Here is a 17,532-nt window from a genome sequence, read left to right as displayed (position 1 = left end):
TACGAATACATGCATGCCAATGAGTGAGCTTGGGTTCATTAAAATATTGACTGAGAATAGAGACGGAGTAAGCAAGATCAGGACGAGTGTGAAGGAGCCAGAGGAGTTTGCCAACAACCTGGCGATAGAGATGTTCATCAAAGGGAGGAGACTCCAAGTCTTTTGAGAGCTTTACGGTGGGATCTAAGGGAGTGGCAGCCAGCTTAGGCTCATGAGGAATGATTTGATCAAGGAGTTGAAGAGCATATTTCTGTTGAGAAACAAAAATACCACCAGAATGTTGTACAACTTCCATGCCTAAAAAATAGGAGAGCCGACCAAGATCAGTCATTTCAAAAGTGATGCTGAGTTGAGTTTTAATGTACTGAAGTGTAGTGGGAGTGGAGCCTAAAAGCAAAAGATCATCGACATAGAGTAAAATAAAGCAGACCCCCTCTGACGAATGATGGATATATAAATTTGGATCAAAGGGAGTAGAATGAAAACCATTAGTTTTGAGGAAGGTGTCTATTCGGTGGAACCATGATCGAGGTGCTTGTTTGAGACCATAAAGAGCTTTGCGGAGACGGAAAACCTTATTTTCATGGCCAGGAGGAGAAAAACCTGGTGGGGGAGTCACATAGACTTCTTCATCAAGGTAGCCATTGAGAAAGGCACTCTTGACATCCATTTGATAGATAGTCCAATGGTGATGAGCAGCTAAGGCAAGAAGAAGACGAAAGGAAGTTAACCGAGCAGTAGGGGCAAAGGTTTCCTCATAATCGATACCATGTTTTTGGCGGAATCCTTGCACTACTAAGCGGGCTTTGTATTTGTCCAGGGTGCCATCGGCTTTGAGTTTTGTTCGGAAGATCCACTTGGTTCCGATGACCTTTTTGTGAGTGGGTCGATTTACCAAGATCCAGGTCTGATTGCGATCAATACTTTCAAGCTCCTGTTCCATAGCACGATGCCACGCAGGATTTTTAACTGCTTCCTGCCAAGTGGCAGGTTCAGAATGTATGATATAGGCCGTGGTAAAAAAAGAGGCAGTGGCAGGAGAAGAAGTTATTCGAGTAGAGCGGCGCGGACAAGAAGGAGGAAGTTCGACAGGAATAATCCCGGAATCCTTCATAGTTTGACGATACCAACGTGGCAGTGGGTCGTGAGGAGAAGCAATGGGTGGGGGGAGAGATGTTTTGAGAGGAGAGGAAGGAATTTCGGGTGGAGAATTGTCGGAAGGAACTGGAGTGGAGACGTCATCAGTAGAGAGAATAGAGGAATTTTTAAGCACTGCTCTTTCATCGAAGACCACATCTCGGCGAACCAAAACTTTGTTTGTACGAGGATCAAATAATCGATAAGCTTTGGCTTCTGCCGAGTAGCCAACTAGAAGAAAAAGTTCAGCACGAGGTTCGAGTTTCCCGCGAGTATCATTGGGAGTATGAGTGTACGCACGGCAACCAAAGATTCGAAGATGAGAAATAGAAGGACGATAGCCATAAAAGGCCTCAAAAGGCGTCATGTTCAGGATGGGTTGAGTAGGACAGCGATTAAGGATATAGACAGAAGTATTGACGGCTTCGGGCCAGAGACGTTCAGGCAACTCGGCTGCAAAAAGCATGGAACGGGCCATGTTCATGACAGTACGTTGTCGCCGTTCGACACGAGCATTTTGGGAAGGCGAATTTGGAGATGTAAGATGGCGTTGGATACCATGCTCTTGAAGGAATTGAGTGAATTCATGGGAAATGAATTCACCACCATTATCACTACGAGCAATCGCAATAGACTTGCCTATTTGGTTCATAACCAAGCGAGCCCAAGTAGCAAAAAAAGAAAAAGTGTCAGATTTCTCTTTCATGAAAAACACCCATTGATAGCGAGAGTAATCATCCACAATTAAAAAGAAATAATGTGAACCATTGAGGGAAGGAACAGGAGATTTGCCACTAATATCGAGATGAATTAGACGCAAAATCTCACTGGCTCGAGAAGTGGAATGAGAAGCAAAAGGAGTGCGGCTTTGTTTACCTAATTGACAGGGATGACAAATATCTTTAGCGCGCGATAATTTAGGTAGGCCATCAACTAGATGATCCCGAGACATTTCATATAAAGAGTCATAGGACAAATGTCCCAGACGATAATGCCATAATCGTTCTGTGTCAGTTGGATCTTTTAGGGTAGCATTACCGTAAAGCCGATGAAACTCAGAACCGCAAGGGGAGGGAGTCGCAAGAAATTGATTTATAAAGTACAAACCATTAGGTTGAGCATCACCTCGAGCTAGAAGGAGTCCCGAGGACTCATCTATGATGTCAACATGCATCTTTGTAAATAGCACTGTGCGACCAAGGAGGCAAAGTTGATGAACAGAAAGAAGATTGACCCCTAATTGGGGCACATAAAACACTTGATCCAATTGAGCAAGTTTGGGACCTTTGTCAGTATCAAAGGTTATTGAACCAACACCATGAATAGTAGCAACAGAGTTATTGCCACAACAAACTCCCCCTGTTGCCGGTTGGCGAGAAATGAAGAGATCAAGATGAGGGGTCATATGATGAGTGGCTCCACTATCCACAATCCAAGAAGATTTAGAGTCACATGAAAGAGTATGAAAAGATGACCCAGATAAGGAAGAGGAGGAGTCAAGCTCGGTGATATGGATCAAGGCTTGAGAAGTGAAGTCTAGAGAATCTCCGGTGGACCAGTCAGACAGACCTTCAGGAGTTATAAAGGGAGGAGAAGGAGTGAAGTGATTAGTGACATGGCCCTGGGGTCTCCAGAGACCAGTGTTCGAAGGAGGAGGAGGAGGACCACCCCTAGGACGCCAACGAGGTGGCTGAGGAGTCGTGGTAGGGGGCTGTGGAGTCCAACGGGGTGGTTGAGGAGTCGTGGTAGGGAGCTGAGGAGTCCAACGGGGTGGTTGAGGAGTCATGGTGGGAGGCTGAGGAAGAAGGCCTTTGGCTTTGGAGCGACATTCATCGTCAATATGCCCAACTCTCTGGCAATGCTGACAAAATCTATTCTTTTTGGGAAGGGAGTGCCAGGCGGGTTTACTACTAGAGGGGTTAGGAGTAGGAGAGGGCTTTCCGGAGCTAGGTTGATCTTTTGGAATCCCGGAGAGAAGAGCCCCCTCTGAAGCAGGAATGCTATGTTTTTGGTGGACCTGAGAGTAAAGACGAGCATAACGCAAAAGTTGACATTCAAACTCATAAAAAGTAGGAAGAGAAGGTTGAGAAATGATTTGTTGCATAAAACTGAAATACTTGGGCGGAAGTTTATTTAAAAAGAAAGTAACTTGGTCATCCTCGGATTTGGGAGGACCAGTTGTGGCAAATTCAGCAACTAACCGCCGGTAATCGGCTAGTTTAACCTTGAGATCATCGTCAGCAAGAATCTGGAATTGTTGGAGATCATGGTCAAGATTGATACGACGAGTACGATCTCGAGCTGCATAGCGGTCAGTGAGATGTGCCCATCGCTCAGAGGCAAGATCAAAATGATGTAATTGAGAGTGAAATTCAGGTAAAAGACCTTGCATAATTTCAACAATGGCAGTGGCATTACGATGTCGCCACGAAGGAACTACCTGAGGAGGATAAACATGAGGATCAGGTGGCGATTCGGTACCTTGAACAAGTTCCCATAGGTCTTGAGAATCAAGCACATGGCGCATAAGATTGGACCATGTGGTATAATTAGACCCGTTAAAACGAGTCATATCAGTGAAAGCATGTTTGGCTGTTGCAGAGACAAGGTGAGGGGAAGAAATAGAATGATAGGGAGAAGCAACCGGTGGAGGCAGAAGAGAATTGGGAATAGTAGCAGAGTGAGAAGAAGGGAGAGGTGGCATCACCGGAGGAATAAAGGAATTTGAAAAAGGTCCTGAGGGGGAGGGATGAATATGAGAGGCGGGATAAGACATGAGAGGTGAAAAAGAGGCAGCGGGAGAGATAGAGGGAAATAAACTATAGGAATCCAGTGGCATGGGAGAAGGAGGAGGATGAGAAACCACTGGAGGAAAGATGGCAGCGGAAGAGATGAGAGGGAAGGGAGGGAGGGAGGGAGGGATGTGAACCGAAAGCAAACTCATTGTCAGACGCATTTCTTCCTTCTCGTCTGCGAGTGTTCACATGCATGTATGGATCTGTGTCCTTGTGATTACTTGTTCCTATGCCTTGCATAACAGAAGGAGTTGCACTAAGGGAATAGGGCATCATACCTTGCACTGATTCTTGTGGAATAGGCACTGTCGAATAATCCAATGTTCTCATGCCGGCCTGTCCTCTTTCGTCAGGGGATACTTGTTCTTCGTTGGCACCGAACTTGAGATGTTGCTCAGCTTCTTCTGAGTTGAATAGAGGTCCTTGTTGACGTACTGGAGAGAACCGTGGAGAGGTAGAGGCACGAGGTGTGCGGGTACCTGCTTCAAGTTCCTTCCATTTCTGGAATTCAGCAAATTCTTTAAAGAGTTTGGAGAGGTATTCATCACCTTCAATCCTAGCAGACTCTCTCTCGACATATGTCGAAGGTGATGGTTGAATAGAGGTTGATTCAGGCTGAGATCGCTTCAGAGAAGAGGGAGAAGACATCTTCAGGTGATGATTTATCTTCCAAGCTTTCCAGATCAAGGCTCAGGTGTCGATTGGCACACCTGGCTCTGATACCATATAAAGAAAATACTTGGAGACAAATAAAAACAATACTGAAGACAATCAATGGCTGAAGAAGATATATATATCACAAACGGAACTTAGTACAAGTGAAGAGAAGCTCTGAAACAAACTTCAGTCCTGACAACTGTAGTGGACTTCCGCACTAGCTCCACAAGTTGGAACTGAACCAAATCTGAGACAACAAACTGATGAAGGGGTTGCTGCAGATTTGGAGTAGAAAGAACGGAATCTGGAGCGGAGGTTGGAGGTAATCTGATGCAGAAAGATGAGCAGAACTGAAGCAGAAAGGAAGGCTGTTCTGGAGCAGAAAAGAGGGCAGATCTGGAGCTGAAAAGGGGACAGATCTGGAGCAGAAAGGAGGACAGATCTGAGCAGAAAGGAGGGGCAGATCTGGGGCAGAAAAGAGGGCAGATCTGGAGCTGAAAAAGGGGACAGATCTGGAGCAGAAAGGAGGACAGATCTGAGCAGAAAGGAGGGGCAGATCTGGGGCAGAAAAGAGGGCAGATCTGGAGCTGAAAAAGGGGACAGATCTGGAGCAGAAAGGAGGACAGATCTGAGCAGAAAGGAGGGCAGATCTGAGCAGAAAGGAGGGGCAGATCTGGAGCAGAAAAGAGGGGACAGACAGGAGGAAGAAGTTGAGGCAGTAGAGGAGGCAGCCAGGAGGCAGAAGTGGCTCAGGGTGTGCAGGAACCTCTGGAGCTGGAGAAGAGATAATATATCAATACCTAGCCCCCCCCCCCTTTAAATAGGAAGGGGCAGAAAAAGTCGGTCAACCTGCAGGTTGACCGACCTGGTCAGAGTTGACCGACCAGGTCAATCTGGTCGGCCAGATCTGGTCAGACCAGAAAAAAAAACATTTTTTAAATAATTTTTTATTTTGTTTCTCCTCTGCACCGGGGCTTTTGACATTTCTTTGGTTGTGTTTTTGGCCTCCGATTCGGGGTTTCTTTGACAGGATTTGGAGAGGCACCAGTGGTGTTTGTACCTGTTTTATCTGGTCCTGGAGAATTGGAGATTGCTTGGCTTAACATGACCTCTTTCCCATCTGCCCTGTAACCCAAAACCAGATCAAGCACGCTCACGGGTACAATATTGAATGAATGCATACCCAAAGGTCGGCCCAGTATAGATAGCCCAGCTTGCGTGCAAGCAAGAAACTGTGAGCCAAAAGGCGGCCTGGTGTTTGTCAAGAAAGTGCTCTGCGGCACAGAAAAAGCATCACCCAAATCAATGTAATTCCCATGCTGGGGTACATGCTCATAGGTTCGGCTTGCATCAGCCATAAACCCTCTGCGTGGGACCGAGAACTCATCATGGCTATCTGATTGATCCCCATGCTGGGATGCGGGCTGCTTACCCTTATCCTGCATAGCAATGGCAGATGTGATCTGCTGACCAATCTATTGTCCCATCTGGGCAAGACGGTATCCTGCATAGCCATGGCTGTGGTAAGCTGTTGGCTGAACTCATGTCCCATCTAGCGAAGCACCCTGAAGCATAGAGAAAAGGGCATCCAAAAACTGTGTCAACGCTGCCTACGCTTCCCAGGATGGAGGAGAGAGAGGCTGAGTGGAAGGAACCTCTGTACCACCAGTGGATGCAACCACTGTGGCAAGCACTTGCTCATACTGAGCAGCCTCATCACTGTTATGCAATATATCACGAGGGGCACGCTTTGGTGGCATGGTGACTGGCCCTGGAGAGAGGAGCTCGAATGTAGGCAAAGAGAAATGGACAGCAATTCCTTGCTGTAATGAGCACCTTAGATAGTGTGTGGAACCAAGAAAAGGTGGATGGAGAGGCTGGGGAGAAAGGTCGTTAAGAAGCTTCAAAACAGGGCCCAAATGAGCCAAAATAGGACTGTGGAAAGCCCCTAAAAGAGGCTGGAAATTTCTGAGTTTTTGTCTCTCTTTTTTTCCCCCTTTTTTTTTTACGGGGAAGGGGTTCCCTATGTCGCCTAGGACTGTTAGGACAGCACTAACCCAAGACTATTAGGAGTGTTAGGAAACTAAATTAGGCTATCCCAACCCTCCCTTTAATCCTAGTTAGCACTAACCTAACCTAGGTCCAAACTAACCAAACCTAAAGCTATAACCCACTAACTAAACTAGCCCTGGTTAAAATCTAACCTAAGAATTAGAACCTCGTAGGCTAAGGTTTGCAGGAGGCGACGAGCGAGGCAAAGGCAGGACGCGGTAGCCGTGGGCGGAGACGAAGGCGTGCTCGAAGCTAACGGTGATGGGAGGCACAGGGCACAGTGATGACGGCGACTCACGAGACTAGCAAGACGGCTCACGGAACGGTGCTCAAGGACAGGCAGCGGACAGAAGGCGACGGGCCTTCAACTTGAATGGTAGAGGTGGGAGGCGGTACTGGAGTAGAAGCTAGGGGAGAGGTAGTGGGAGTCGATGAGGTGATGGGTGCAGGTCCTAATTTAGGTGACGAAGCCGAAGGAGTGCTAGGCGTTGAGGTAGTGGCAACGGGTGTGGGAGCAGGGGTGGATGTAGCAGCTATTCCATACGACGCATGCAAGCTATTTGGGCTGCAGCTCTGTTCGAATCGCAAAGGGCTTGCGCAGGGCTTGGTTCACAGTGGCTCGCGGTGGCTACAGTAATATGGCGTTGTCAGGCACGCTGCTGCCAACATGAAAGCTCCTAAGTTGTACGTTCTTTGTCGTGAAAGCTCCTTGAGTTCAATCTCTGGCCCAGAGTTGGAGCTCTAATACCAATTCAATGAAAGGCGGACGGGCTGATTAGAGAAAGGAGTAGAATTGGTAGGAGGGAGAGAGGTGAAGGGGAAGAAGGAGAGGAAGGGCTAGAGGGAGAGGAAGAGTGAGGGGAAGAGAGAGATAGAGAGAGATTGAGAGAAAGAAAGAAAGAAAGAAAGTTTATTAAAGTCTTCGGAAGACCGATGGGTCTATGAGACTGTGAAAAACCTGGTACAAACAAGCTGTGGTGGTGGAGCTACTAAATGAGCATCCACACCAATGCAAAATGCAAAAAATGCAGAATGATGGTACTAAGTCCTAAGTGCAACAACATAGTCAGGTCGGTGGTTGACTATATATCTCATCATCATCATCATCATCAGGGCATCAAGGTGGGTGAGGCAATGGGGTCATGAAGTCGGCGATAGAGTGTTGTCGGCCACTCACAGGAGTAGCCCTGGCACGTCTCTTGGCTGTAGCTCTGCGTCTAGCCGGGGCTACTGTGACCCCTATCGGTCGGGCCCCGACTGAAAACAGAAAAGGGATGTCCCCTAGTGTGATATGTGTGTCAACCCTCTGTCTGAGCTGTCGGGTCACTAGCTCCAAGTCACGATCATGTCAAGGCCTCGTCTCGTGAGGGTCCATGTGATCTGGCTGAAAAAACTCCGTGACAGAGCTCTGAGATGGATCAGCCAAGGAAAGAGTCTGCTCCTATCTCCGTGCTCGAAGTATCCTCTCGCCGGTATTTGAGTACCTCATGAATGAAACCTGTCAAATATCGCTGGTCTGGATAGAAGAGGAATCGGGCGAGAATCCCATAGCTATCTTTGAAGAGGCAGTAGAAACACCCTCGGATCTTATAGTAAACAGGACACCTGAAGATGAAGTGCTCCTCTGTCTCAACCTCCCGCATGTCACATAATGTGCATATGCGCCTCTCCCTGGATAGTCGCTCTGCTCTCGATACGAAGTCTATGTGAAGAGACCCGAAACTGCCCAATAGAGATCCTCAGTGAGTGGGGTAAGTAGATCAATGAAACCCTCCTCTGTGATATGTAAGCAGTGATCTCTGTAGAAGCTAAGCTTCACTGGAAGTTCACTGGGTCCCAACCAAGTCCGAAATGTGTGTAGCTGTAAGAGATCCTCACGGATACCCTGGTTGACCTCGTGTGATAGGAGGGGAGAAAACGGAGCATCCATGCTGTACTGGAAGGGAGGTAGTCTATCCATGTGTAGCACCAGTCACCCAAACCATCTCTCTGTGCGTGTATACCAGCACCTTTGGTCCTCTCCTACTGCAAGTACCATAGAAGAGGACAGTGCTAGCCATGGTAGCCTGCTACGCCCAGAGGTGTAATCCCCATACTCCCTGACTCAGTACAGATACGTGATGACCTAAAATGCAGCATCTAGTTGTAACGGGGGTGACCCAAACTCAGCCTGCATGATCTGGTGAGGAACATATGGCTTACCACGAATCATCCATGATAACATGAGAACCTGAAGTTGCTCCACCCGGGCCCACTCTGTATCCAACAAGTCTGGCTCCCAACATGGGCTGTCGTACATCCCCGCATGACGGACCAAGGAGTCAAAGAGCAACCCCTTGGTCCGTGGATCTTGAAAGTGTAAGCGGAAGCCCTGCCTCTCTAGTCTGGCCAATGAAACATCATGAGAGAGAGCACTCCCAAGGGTTACAAACACACAAGATTGCTCTTCTATAAACGGTTGAGGGCTCGTGGGTACCCAAGCAAAGTTTTGCACAAATGTTTCTGAAAATTTTACATCAGTATGAGGACAGCTCTACTTGGCACTACTTCTAAACAAAAAAATCAGACAGGTAAAAGGACCCCTTGGTTCTTAAGCTAGACTATTCAAAGTTCATAAGAGCTTTAAACCTTGGGACCACCCTAAACCCTAAACTTCATCGGCTTTGCCAAAATCCACCTGAACTAAAGCATCTACCGGAAAAGACAACCCCAAGATAAGTGGTGGATGGGATTAGATGTTACATCAAAAGGTATACAATGAGTGGTGGATGGAGACTTATATAGTCCCTCCACATGCCCCACCTAAAACCCCTCTAAAGGGCCTCGCTCATTTTCCACCTTTATTACATGACAACACTCCAGTAGCTCCTGTGTCGTAGCCCTCTGGAAAGGTCCTATGTTGTCATAGTCCTTCTCTCGCTTTTCGACTAGTGGCTCCATTTCCACTTTCGCACACCACTCTAGTACACAGGTCTATCTTTGGCAGCACCTGATGCAACCACCACCTTCAGAGCCGAGCACGCCTCTAAACTCAAGCTTTGCAAGTACCAGTATCCTCCACATGCCCGCCTAATGATGGGTGAACAGCCTGAAGTCCTCTAGGCACCAGCCTCTCACGGACTATTTCAACCCGTCCCCCATCTGGCTAGGCCTACAACCAAACACAATATCCGAGACATCATACCCCAAGCACAAATCCAGTTTCCCTAGACAGTCAAGCTCCAACTGTGGTTCTTTCTTTTGTTGTCCTCCTCTAAGTCACAATCATCCTCAGACTCTAAGTCTCCAAATCCTATTGAAGAATCCCCCTTTGCTGGCAGCCCCATCCAAGCACCCAGATGGTTCCAGGCACTCGTCACTGTCCATCACCTTCACAAAGGATCATGACTCCTCTTCTGACCATTCCCCAATGTCCGACATCCTGATAGTAACACCGGGGTCCATGAATCTAATCTCAATAGCACACGACATGGCCACCAAGAAAAGTTTCCTATTGCCACCTAAGTTGAGTCCTCTGACTCTAAGTTCACACCCTTCCTCTTATCAGACTTCATTTAGCAAACTTCCACAAAATAACATGGCTCATCGCTTCTCTTTTTTTATCTTCTTCTTCTTGTCTTTATCTAAAGAGTCTGCTCCGTCCTCAGTTTTGGGCTTGCCTTTGCTAGGCTTACCCTTGCCCTTGCCTTTGCTCTTGTCCTGAGCTATCAGAGCCTTGTCATATCCTTTTTCGTACCATCGTACTTCTTTTCCCAAGCTTCCTGTTGCAACAACAGCGGAACCAGCTCCTCGAAAGTCACTGGTGCTGCCCTATGCCGTGCAGTCATCGTAGTCACAAAACTATTATAGCTCCGGGGAAGCATTCCTAGGACCCAGTGACAACCTTGCCATCCTGGTCGAACTCGTCCTTTGACAAATTGCCGCCATGTCACATGCACCCCTGCACTTGGGTGCAATGTGACACACTGGCTACATCGACAAGTGCATTATAGTTCCCAGATAGGAGATTTTGTCGTATGCTGTGACCCCTTTGTGAGCCCTTGTCCAGGGACAGTCAGGCACAAGCTACGTAGGTCAGTCTCTCAGCCTTAGGTCAAGTCAGTAGTCAGTTCTTGTTCACTGGTACCCACTGGAGAACAGTAGGTTAAGTGTTTCCATCTTATAGTTTAGGTCTTAGCCTAGGTTAGGAGTCCCTTTAGGGTCCCCAAAGGCTGGACAGGTAAGCAGGGAAGGCAGCCTGCAAAGGCTACCCAAAAACTCCCCTGGCAAATGAGCCAAGGAGGGCTTTTTATAGGCTGGTTGTAGGCCAGCCAGTCTGTAAAACAGACTGAGTCGGTCTGTTTACAGACTGGGTTGGCTCAGTCCAGCCCTATAAAAGGGCCCCTTGGCTGCCCTGTTTTCTCATTCAGTTTGCTCCTGCCTTCAGTCCTCCTACATCTCCACTTCAGCCTCCTGTGCAGCCCCTGAGATCCTTAGATCTGGCCCTGCTCTAGCCTCAGTCCCTTGGCCATCAGTTCAGCCTGATTTGAAGGTGACCACGCAGCACAACAGTCGGAGGTTTGGACCAGCAAACGGAGAGAGGTTTGGACACTGTTTCCTCAGCTTTCTCAGCTCTCTTTTACAGTTTACACAGCTCACTCTCAGCTCTATATTTCAGTCATCTCTCAGTTCTCTCATAGGATCTATCACTTCTAGTTTTCACTCTCTCACTCACGCAGTAACCCTGCATTCCGGTAGACAGCACAAGCCTCTTCCTTGCCTTGCAGAAGCGTCCTACATCGCCAGTGTGGACAGCATCAAGGTCTCAGTATTGGTCGGCGTTGCCTCTCAGGTCCTTGGTTCTGCTATACGTGTGCACAGTGAGCTCTTCAGAAGCACGTTCCGTGCTCTCTCGAAGAGTGTTCTTTGTATTTCTCAGTTCTCCAAGTATAAAGCGAATTCTCCCCTGATTGGGGAAGGGGGCCCTCAGTGGGTACAAGGACCCAATCGGTTGTCGACTCTACTCTCTCTCTACCCTCATCTCCTTTCTCTCTCTATGGTAAACAATGCTCATTCCTCGCTAAAGGTTTAAAGAAGGTCTTGCTGTGAATTACACGATCAGATAACCATTGCATATTACATGCCAATTGATCCCACACCACCTTCATCTTGGTGATGTATTCCTATACCAATTCCCCTTATCCATACTCTTGCTGAATATAGCTATCTCGAGGTCCAAGATTCTCACCTCATGTCGAGCTCATAAATATACCTCAAAGTCATCCATGCCTCCTGAGAAGTCTTCGACATCTCAATATGCACCGCATCCATTGTTGCACCTACAATGATAGCCAAGGCTTCCGCATCCCAGATATGCCACGCTCTCAAGACAGCTCTCGAGGTTGATGTGGCTACAATAGTCATGGTGGCCCGAGGTATCAGCTTCGTCCCCGTTGCAATCACCCACGACTCCCTCAACACCAAATGGCTCACAATCTTCATCTTCCACAACGTGTAGATGGTCCCGTTGAGCTTGCCTGTCTCACCAAAGTTTGGGATCTAGTATCTATTGGCCATGATAATGAACTGAAATAGGAAAAGGCTTAGAGTGCCGTACAGTTGTCTGAACTTGAGCCTCCCATCTGGGTACAATCCTTTAGACTCCGTCAGCTAATTCCTCCAAGCAATGAATCAAGATTGTCCTTCAACAAGGTTTTGCCTTCAAGCTCCACTTCTCGATAACTTCCATCAGGACTGTTAGAAATCGACCAACAGAGGGTACGCACAGCGGAAGACTAATAGAATAGCCCAAGAGCTCACACGGTGTGGTATGGGGTGTGGAATCACAAACTTCTTAACTTCATGTGCATCAGATAGATGTGCAGACTCATCAATAGACAATGAACCAGCCAAATATAGAAACCACCAAAATAATATATTTCTGTCCAAAGCTATGGACACGATACGAAAGAGAGAGATCCAGAGGCCCACCAATGGTGTCGTCCTCTGATTGTCACGATCTGTGACGTATTCCTTTCTCTATATCTAGACTTATGGATGGTTTGATGAATGGACAAGAGAATGAGCGTAAAAATTTTTAGCGCCAACCCTGCCTAAAGTCATCAATGGCCTCTCCATCTCCCACACATCACAAGTTGATGTGAATGGACACGACAAAAATCGTGTCTTTTCATGTGCTTGGGCTGTCCCAAAACCAAGGAACGCACCTTTTCCACCATCGGACACACCTTTGATGAAGAGTTTTGACTCCTCACCCAAGGGACACACCCCATCGTGGAAAAGAGGACACACCTCTTCGTGTGGGGACACCCCTTTTAAAAACAGGGACACACCCCTTCATGAAAAGGTACACCTATTCCAAGGGTCACACCCCTTCAAATAGGCACACCTTTTGGCACCAAGCACTTATTTTTAAAAAAGGGTACCTAGAGGGGCTAAAAAAGAAAACCCAGCCCCATACCTTAGGTCTAACCCTAGACTACCCAAGGGTTAAATAAACCCACCCTTTAATTTTTTGGGCAACCACCCAACCTAGGCAGCCACAAACGAAAAAAAGGGACGATCCATTTTGACGCCCGTATGGATTTCATCAAGCAGGCTCGCCTCCCTACGCAGCCCTCTTTCCACGCCATATGCAGCCCCCCCCCCCTCGCCGGTTTGCTGCCCTGGTTTCCTGCCAGTCCCTGCCAGCCTGCAGCGCTAGACCAGCGCCAGATTACCTGCCATTGCTGCCGCGCATCAGCCTTTGATAGCCCGCAGCCTGTTTCGCCAGCCCTCTATCGCAACCGCCTCTCTTCCACTTGCAAATGCCACCAATAATCCGACTGCGTGACTTCACTCACGGTGCCTCTCAGCCATGGCGAGAACAAGGCAAGTGTGCAAGTTACGGAGGCTACAGCACAAACATGCAATTCAAATCTGAAAATTGGAACTTGAAAGAGGAGGGTAGGATGGGTCAAGACTCAAGAGTCAAGAATAAAAATAAATTCAGAAATGAGAGCTTACCTTCACACAAGATCGAAGGGGCCTTTGGGCCTGCGCACCGTGGAGGACAAGAGTGAAGAGAGGGCTGAAGGCTGAGGGCACTTGAGGCTTGAGCCTTGGGCACTCGGGAGGACACGGCTTGAGGCTTGAGGCTTGAGCCTTGGGCACTAGGGAGGACACAAAACGGGCAGCAGCAAGCAAAGAAGGAGCAGCGAACAGGCGACGACACAAGTGACGGGCTGCGCAGGAATTTTTTTGTTTTGTCAGGGTTTGTAGGCAGAAACGGCGTGTTTCCCCTCCGGGGAAACGATTCCCCAAGGGGTGAAACGGGGAAACGCGCCGTTTCCCCCACGGGGAAACGTTTCCCACAAAAACTCCGTTTCTGTTCCAGATCAACCCCGAAACGCCGTTTCGCCTATTTTTTCTCCTGAAACGTGTGTTTCCCGTAACTATGATCCAGACCCCTTCCTTGGAAACAATATGGCACAGAAAATGAATTTCAGCCATGAAAAACTCTCTTTTTGGGATTAATGAACAACCTCTGTTTCTTCAGCTCTACAAACACAACTGCTACATGCTCCCGATGCTCCTCTTCATCTTTCGAAAACACAATCATGTCATCAAAGAACATACCAACAAAGGCTCTGCGATTCCAAAAGATCCTATCCATCATGCGATCGAATGTTGTAGGAGCATTAGTGAGTCTGAAAGGCATGACCAAGACCTCATACAGCCCAAAATAAGTCTTGAACACCGTCTTATATACATCTTCTGGGCGGATGCGAGCCTAGTGGTACCCACTCTTTAGATCAATGCAGGAAAATACAGCTCCCCTTTCAACCTATCCAAAATATCATCTATCCTGGGTATCGGGAAGCGATTCTTAATAGTGATCTTGTTCAAAACGCGGTAATCGATACACATACGCCAGGAACCGTCCTTCTTTAGCACTAACAAGACTGGAGAACAATAAGGTTGGAGAACAATAAGGTAACGAACTTGGCTGAATCACCCCCTTCTCGAAGAGTTCATTAACTTGACTCATGATCTCCTCTTGCTGCGCCGCACTGACCCTATAGGGTGGTTTATTAGGCGGACTACTACCAAGCAATTCATTCGAAAAACAATTTGAAAACTGACTTAAAAAGACAGCTCTTTCTCTATCCATACGAGAAACAGTATGCTCTTCATTCACTGGAGAAACCTCCCTAGCAAAAACCATGTAAGCTAAAATATGACTTTTCAAATTTGCATCAACTACATGGGTCTTCCCATTATGACAAACTATAATTTTTCCCTTTTTGGTATCTATCACTGCATCCAAGCGGTGCATCCACGGAATTCCCAGCAAAACATCACAACCGGAGAGAGGCATGATATCGAAGTCTTCGCTGCCCATCAAAGACTGAATATGCAAGCAAAGCTTCCCTATAATGGGAGTGACAAGAGTGCTAAACTGTGGATTTGCCATGCTGGCTTCACAACTCGGCCCCATCTCATCTGCACGGATCCCCAATCTGGCTGCCATATCTGGACAGATAAGATTGGCCTTCGCGCCAGGATCAAAGAAGATGGCTGTTCACTGATTACATCTGGCTGCTGTCCCTGCCTCCATTGCGCCTTTTCCAAAGCATGTTGCAGGCCATGTGCCTGCCCACAAACCTCTCCAGACAGCTTGCCACATCAGCACCTGTACCCCGGGATACCCCACCATCTTTCTGCTCATCAGTGACCTCTTGTCAGGGCAGACTCAGGGTACGCTGGCCCCGTCATCCTCCCTGTACAAAGGTGCCACCTGATGCAGCCTCCGGAGCTCTAGGTACTTGCTTTTCTTTATCTGATCTCTGCCCTCATGGCAGCCATAATGCTGCCCATGTGGCATCCTCTCAGAAACCACGGTTACCCCCCCCCCATGCTCTCCTCATATGGGGGCTTACAAACAGGGAGGTGACCTAACCATTTCCAACAGTTGACTCTTGGTCTAGCATGGGTGGAAAAAACTTTTCCACAAGTGTACCAACCATTTGTGCTTCCATAATTATTTACAGCTAATAAAATAGCATGCTGAGTGAAGTGCTGCCCAAGCGAGCTTGAACAAATCAAACATATCAGAAGATTTATATATATACCTTTGTAGGACTAGAATACATCCACTCGTAATAGATTGGAAGATTTATACGATGGAGTCTGTTAAAAAATGGCAAGGCTAATGAAGGGGCATTTCTCAGAAAAAGGAAGATTCAGACAAAGGAATCATGCAGAGAATGATGGCTCATAGCAGCAGAATATGTCTAGAATATGAAGGAACTGGAAGAAGGTGCAAAGGAGGCAAGGGAGCTAGAAGGAAGGAAGCATGAAATAGAAATGAAAGGAAATGGAAATGGAAAGAAAGGCAAGAACCGAAGGAAATCACTTACATGACCAAAAGCTCCTCTTGATTGATGTGACAAGTTGAAGTACAAAGAGTGGACACGCACACTCGAGTACCATATGTATATGGGATAACTCCCAAGATGCCACATGGCACTCTCTCACACAAAGACTCATGAGCTAGTTTCTAGTACACACTAGAACACTCTTTGACTATGATTTCTCCAACATCCCCCCTCAGAGCAAAGAGTGTGAGACCCAACATGCAAGGAGTAGACCGATCCCCCCTCCACCGCAACACTGCAAAGAGGAAGTCCAACTATCCAACACCTCCCGTGTGATAGTGACTTCTCAGTCAGCTTGCGACAGGCAGTGAGAACCATCCTCACATAGGTACTCACACAAGGGGAACACACACACATACTACCCCGAATCCCAACAATATCCACCACTAAGATAAAAACATCCACCAAATGTCAGCTTGTTTGCCACAACTTGAGCAGACGTATCACAAAGTGAAATCAGCATGTCTGCCAATACGTAAATCTGGGAACCAATTTTACCATGCAGAGACAGAAAGGCTTAATCTTATGTTTGACAATCTAATAACCAATACCTCTTAGCAAAAGACTCTTTGTATAACACAAGCGAAACCCCAATCTTTCCAATCAGCAAGAGAGCACCAATCTTTCCAATCCGCAAGAGAGCGCTGTTGGTATAACACAAGTGAAACCCCAATCTTTCCACATAAATCTGGGAACTAATTTTATCATGGAGAGACAGTACAGCTTAATCTTATGTTTGACAATCTAATAATCAATAGCTATTAGCAAAAGACTCTTTGTATAACACAAGCGAACCCCCAATCTTTCCAATCAGCAAGAGAGCACTGTTGGTATAACACAAGCGAAACCCCAATCTTTCCCACACTTTAACAGACACAAACCAACACTTGCATGCTCCCTTTAAGACGCAGACCTTTCAAGCTCTTGCCTTGTTATTACAAGAAACACATTCCTTATTTTTAGGTCTAAGCTCCTTTATGAAAATACAGTTCTGAGAACTTGATTTCTGTACCTGCTTCGCCTGGCCGATATTGACAACATCAGACAATACGAGGTAACCTGTGGAGTTGCACCCACCTCTTTCATCTCTAGGAACTGTGCCTTAGCTTCATCAAACAGACCCGCAATGCAGTATACATTCAACAAGGCTTCATACGTCTCCAGATTTTGAGGGCACCCAGCCACATGCATGTCGAAGAAAACCTCTTTCGCATCATGCAAAAGACCGGCCTTACCATATGCCTCTATGAAGGAATTATAAGTGTCCACAGAGGCAGAAAAACCTGCTTTCTGCATGCGTAAAAGAATGGTGCCCGCCTCCTTATACAGACCCCCTTTTGCATAGACATGGATGAGAGAATCAAATGTCTTTTGATTTGCCTTGCATTGAGACTCTTCTATGCTCTTGAATGCAATCTCTGCTTCCTGCTAGGAATCCCAAAGATATACTCTTTCGGTGACGAGTCTAACTA

General features: G+C 47.2%; 1 protein-coding gene across 3 annotated transcripts in view; it reads right to left on the bottom strand.

Annotated features, from left to right (window-relative positions):
- Positions 1-17,532, bottom strand: part of LOC147889995 (pentatricopeptide repeat-containing protein At1g74850, chloroplastic-like) — a 30,915-nt gene that overhangs the window by 11,027 nt on the left and 2,356 nt on the right. For 2 of the 3 annotated variants that reach the window (XM_087390715.1, XM_087390716.1), the window contains exon 2: positions 17,073-17,488. In XM_087390715.1, the coding sequence (XP_087246841.1) occupies positions 17,073-17,488 (416 nt within the window). The remainder of the gene's footprint in view (positions 1-17,072; positions 17,489-17,532) is intronic. The other variant, XM_087390717.1, reaches the window with a different exon arrangement.

The sequence above is a fragment of the Dipteris shenzhenensis genome, chromosome 19, assembly GCF_047967505.1.
Source record: "Dipteris shenzhenensis isolate YYH24624 ecotype China chromosome 19, Dip_SZ_1.0, whole genome shotgun sequence".
In the NCBI taxonomy this organism is placed as follows: domain Eukaryota; kingdom Viridiplantae; phylum Streptophyta; class Polypodiopsida; order Gleicheniales; family Dipteridaceae; genus Dipteris; species Dipteris shenzhenensis.
The sequence above is the reverse complement of the archived record's forward strand: the minus strand, read 5'-3'. Positions and strand labels throughout refer to the sequence as shown.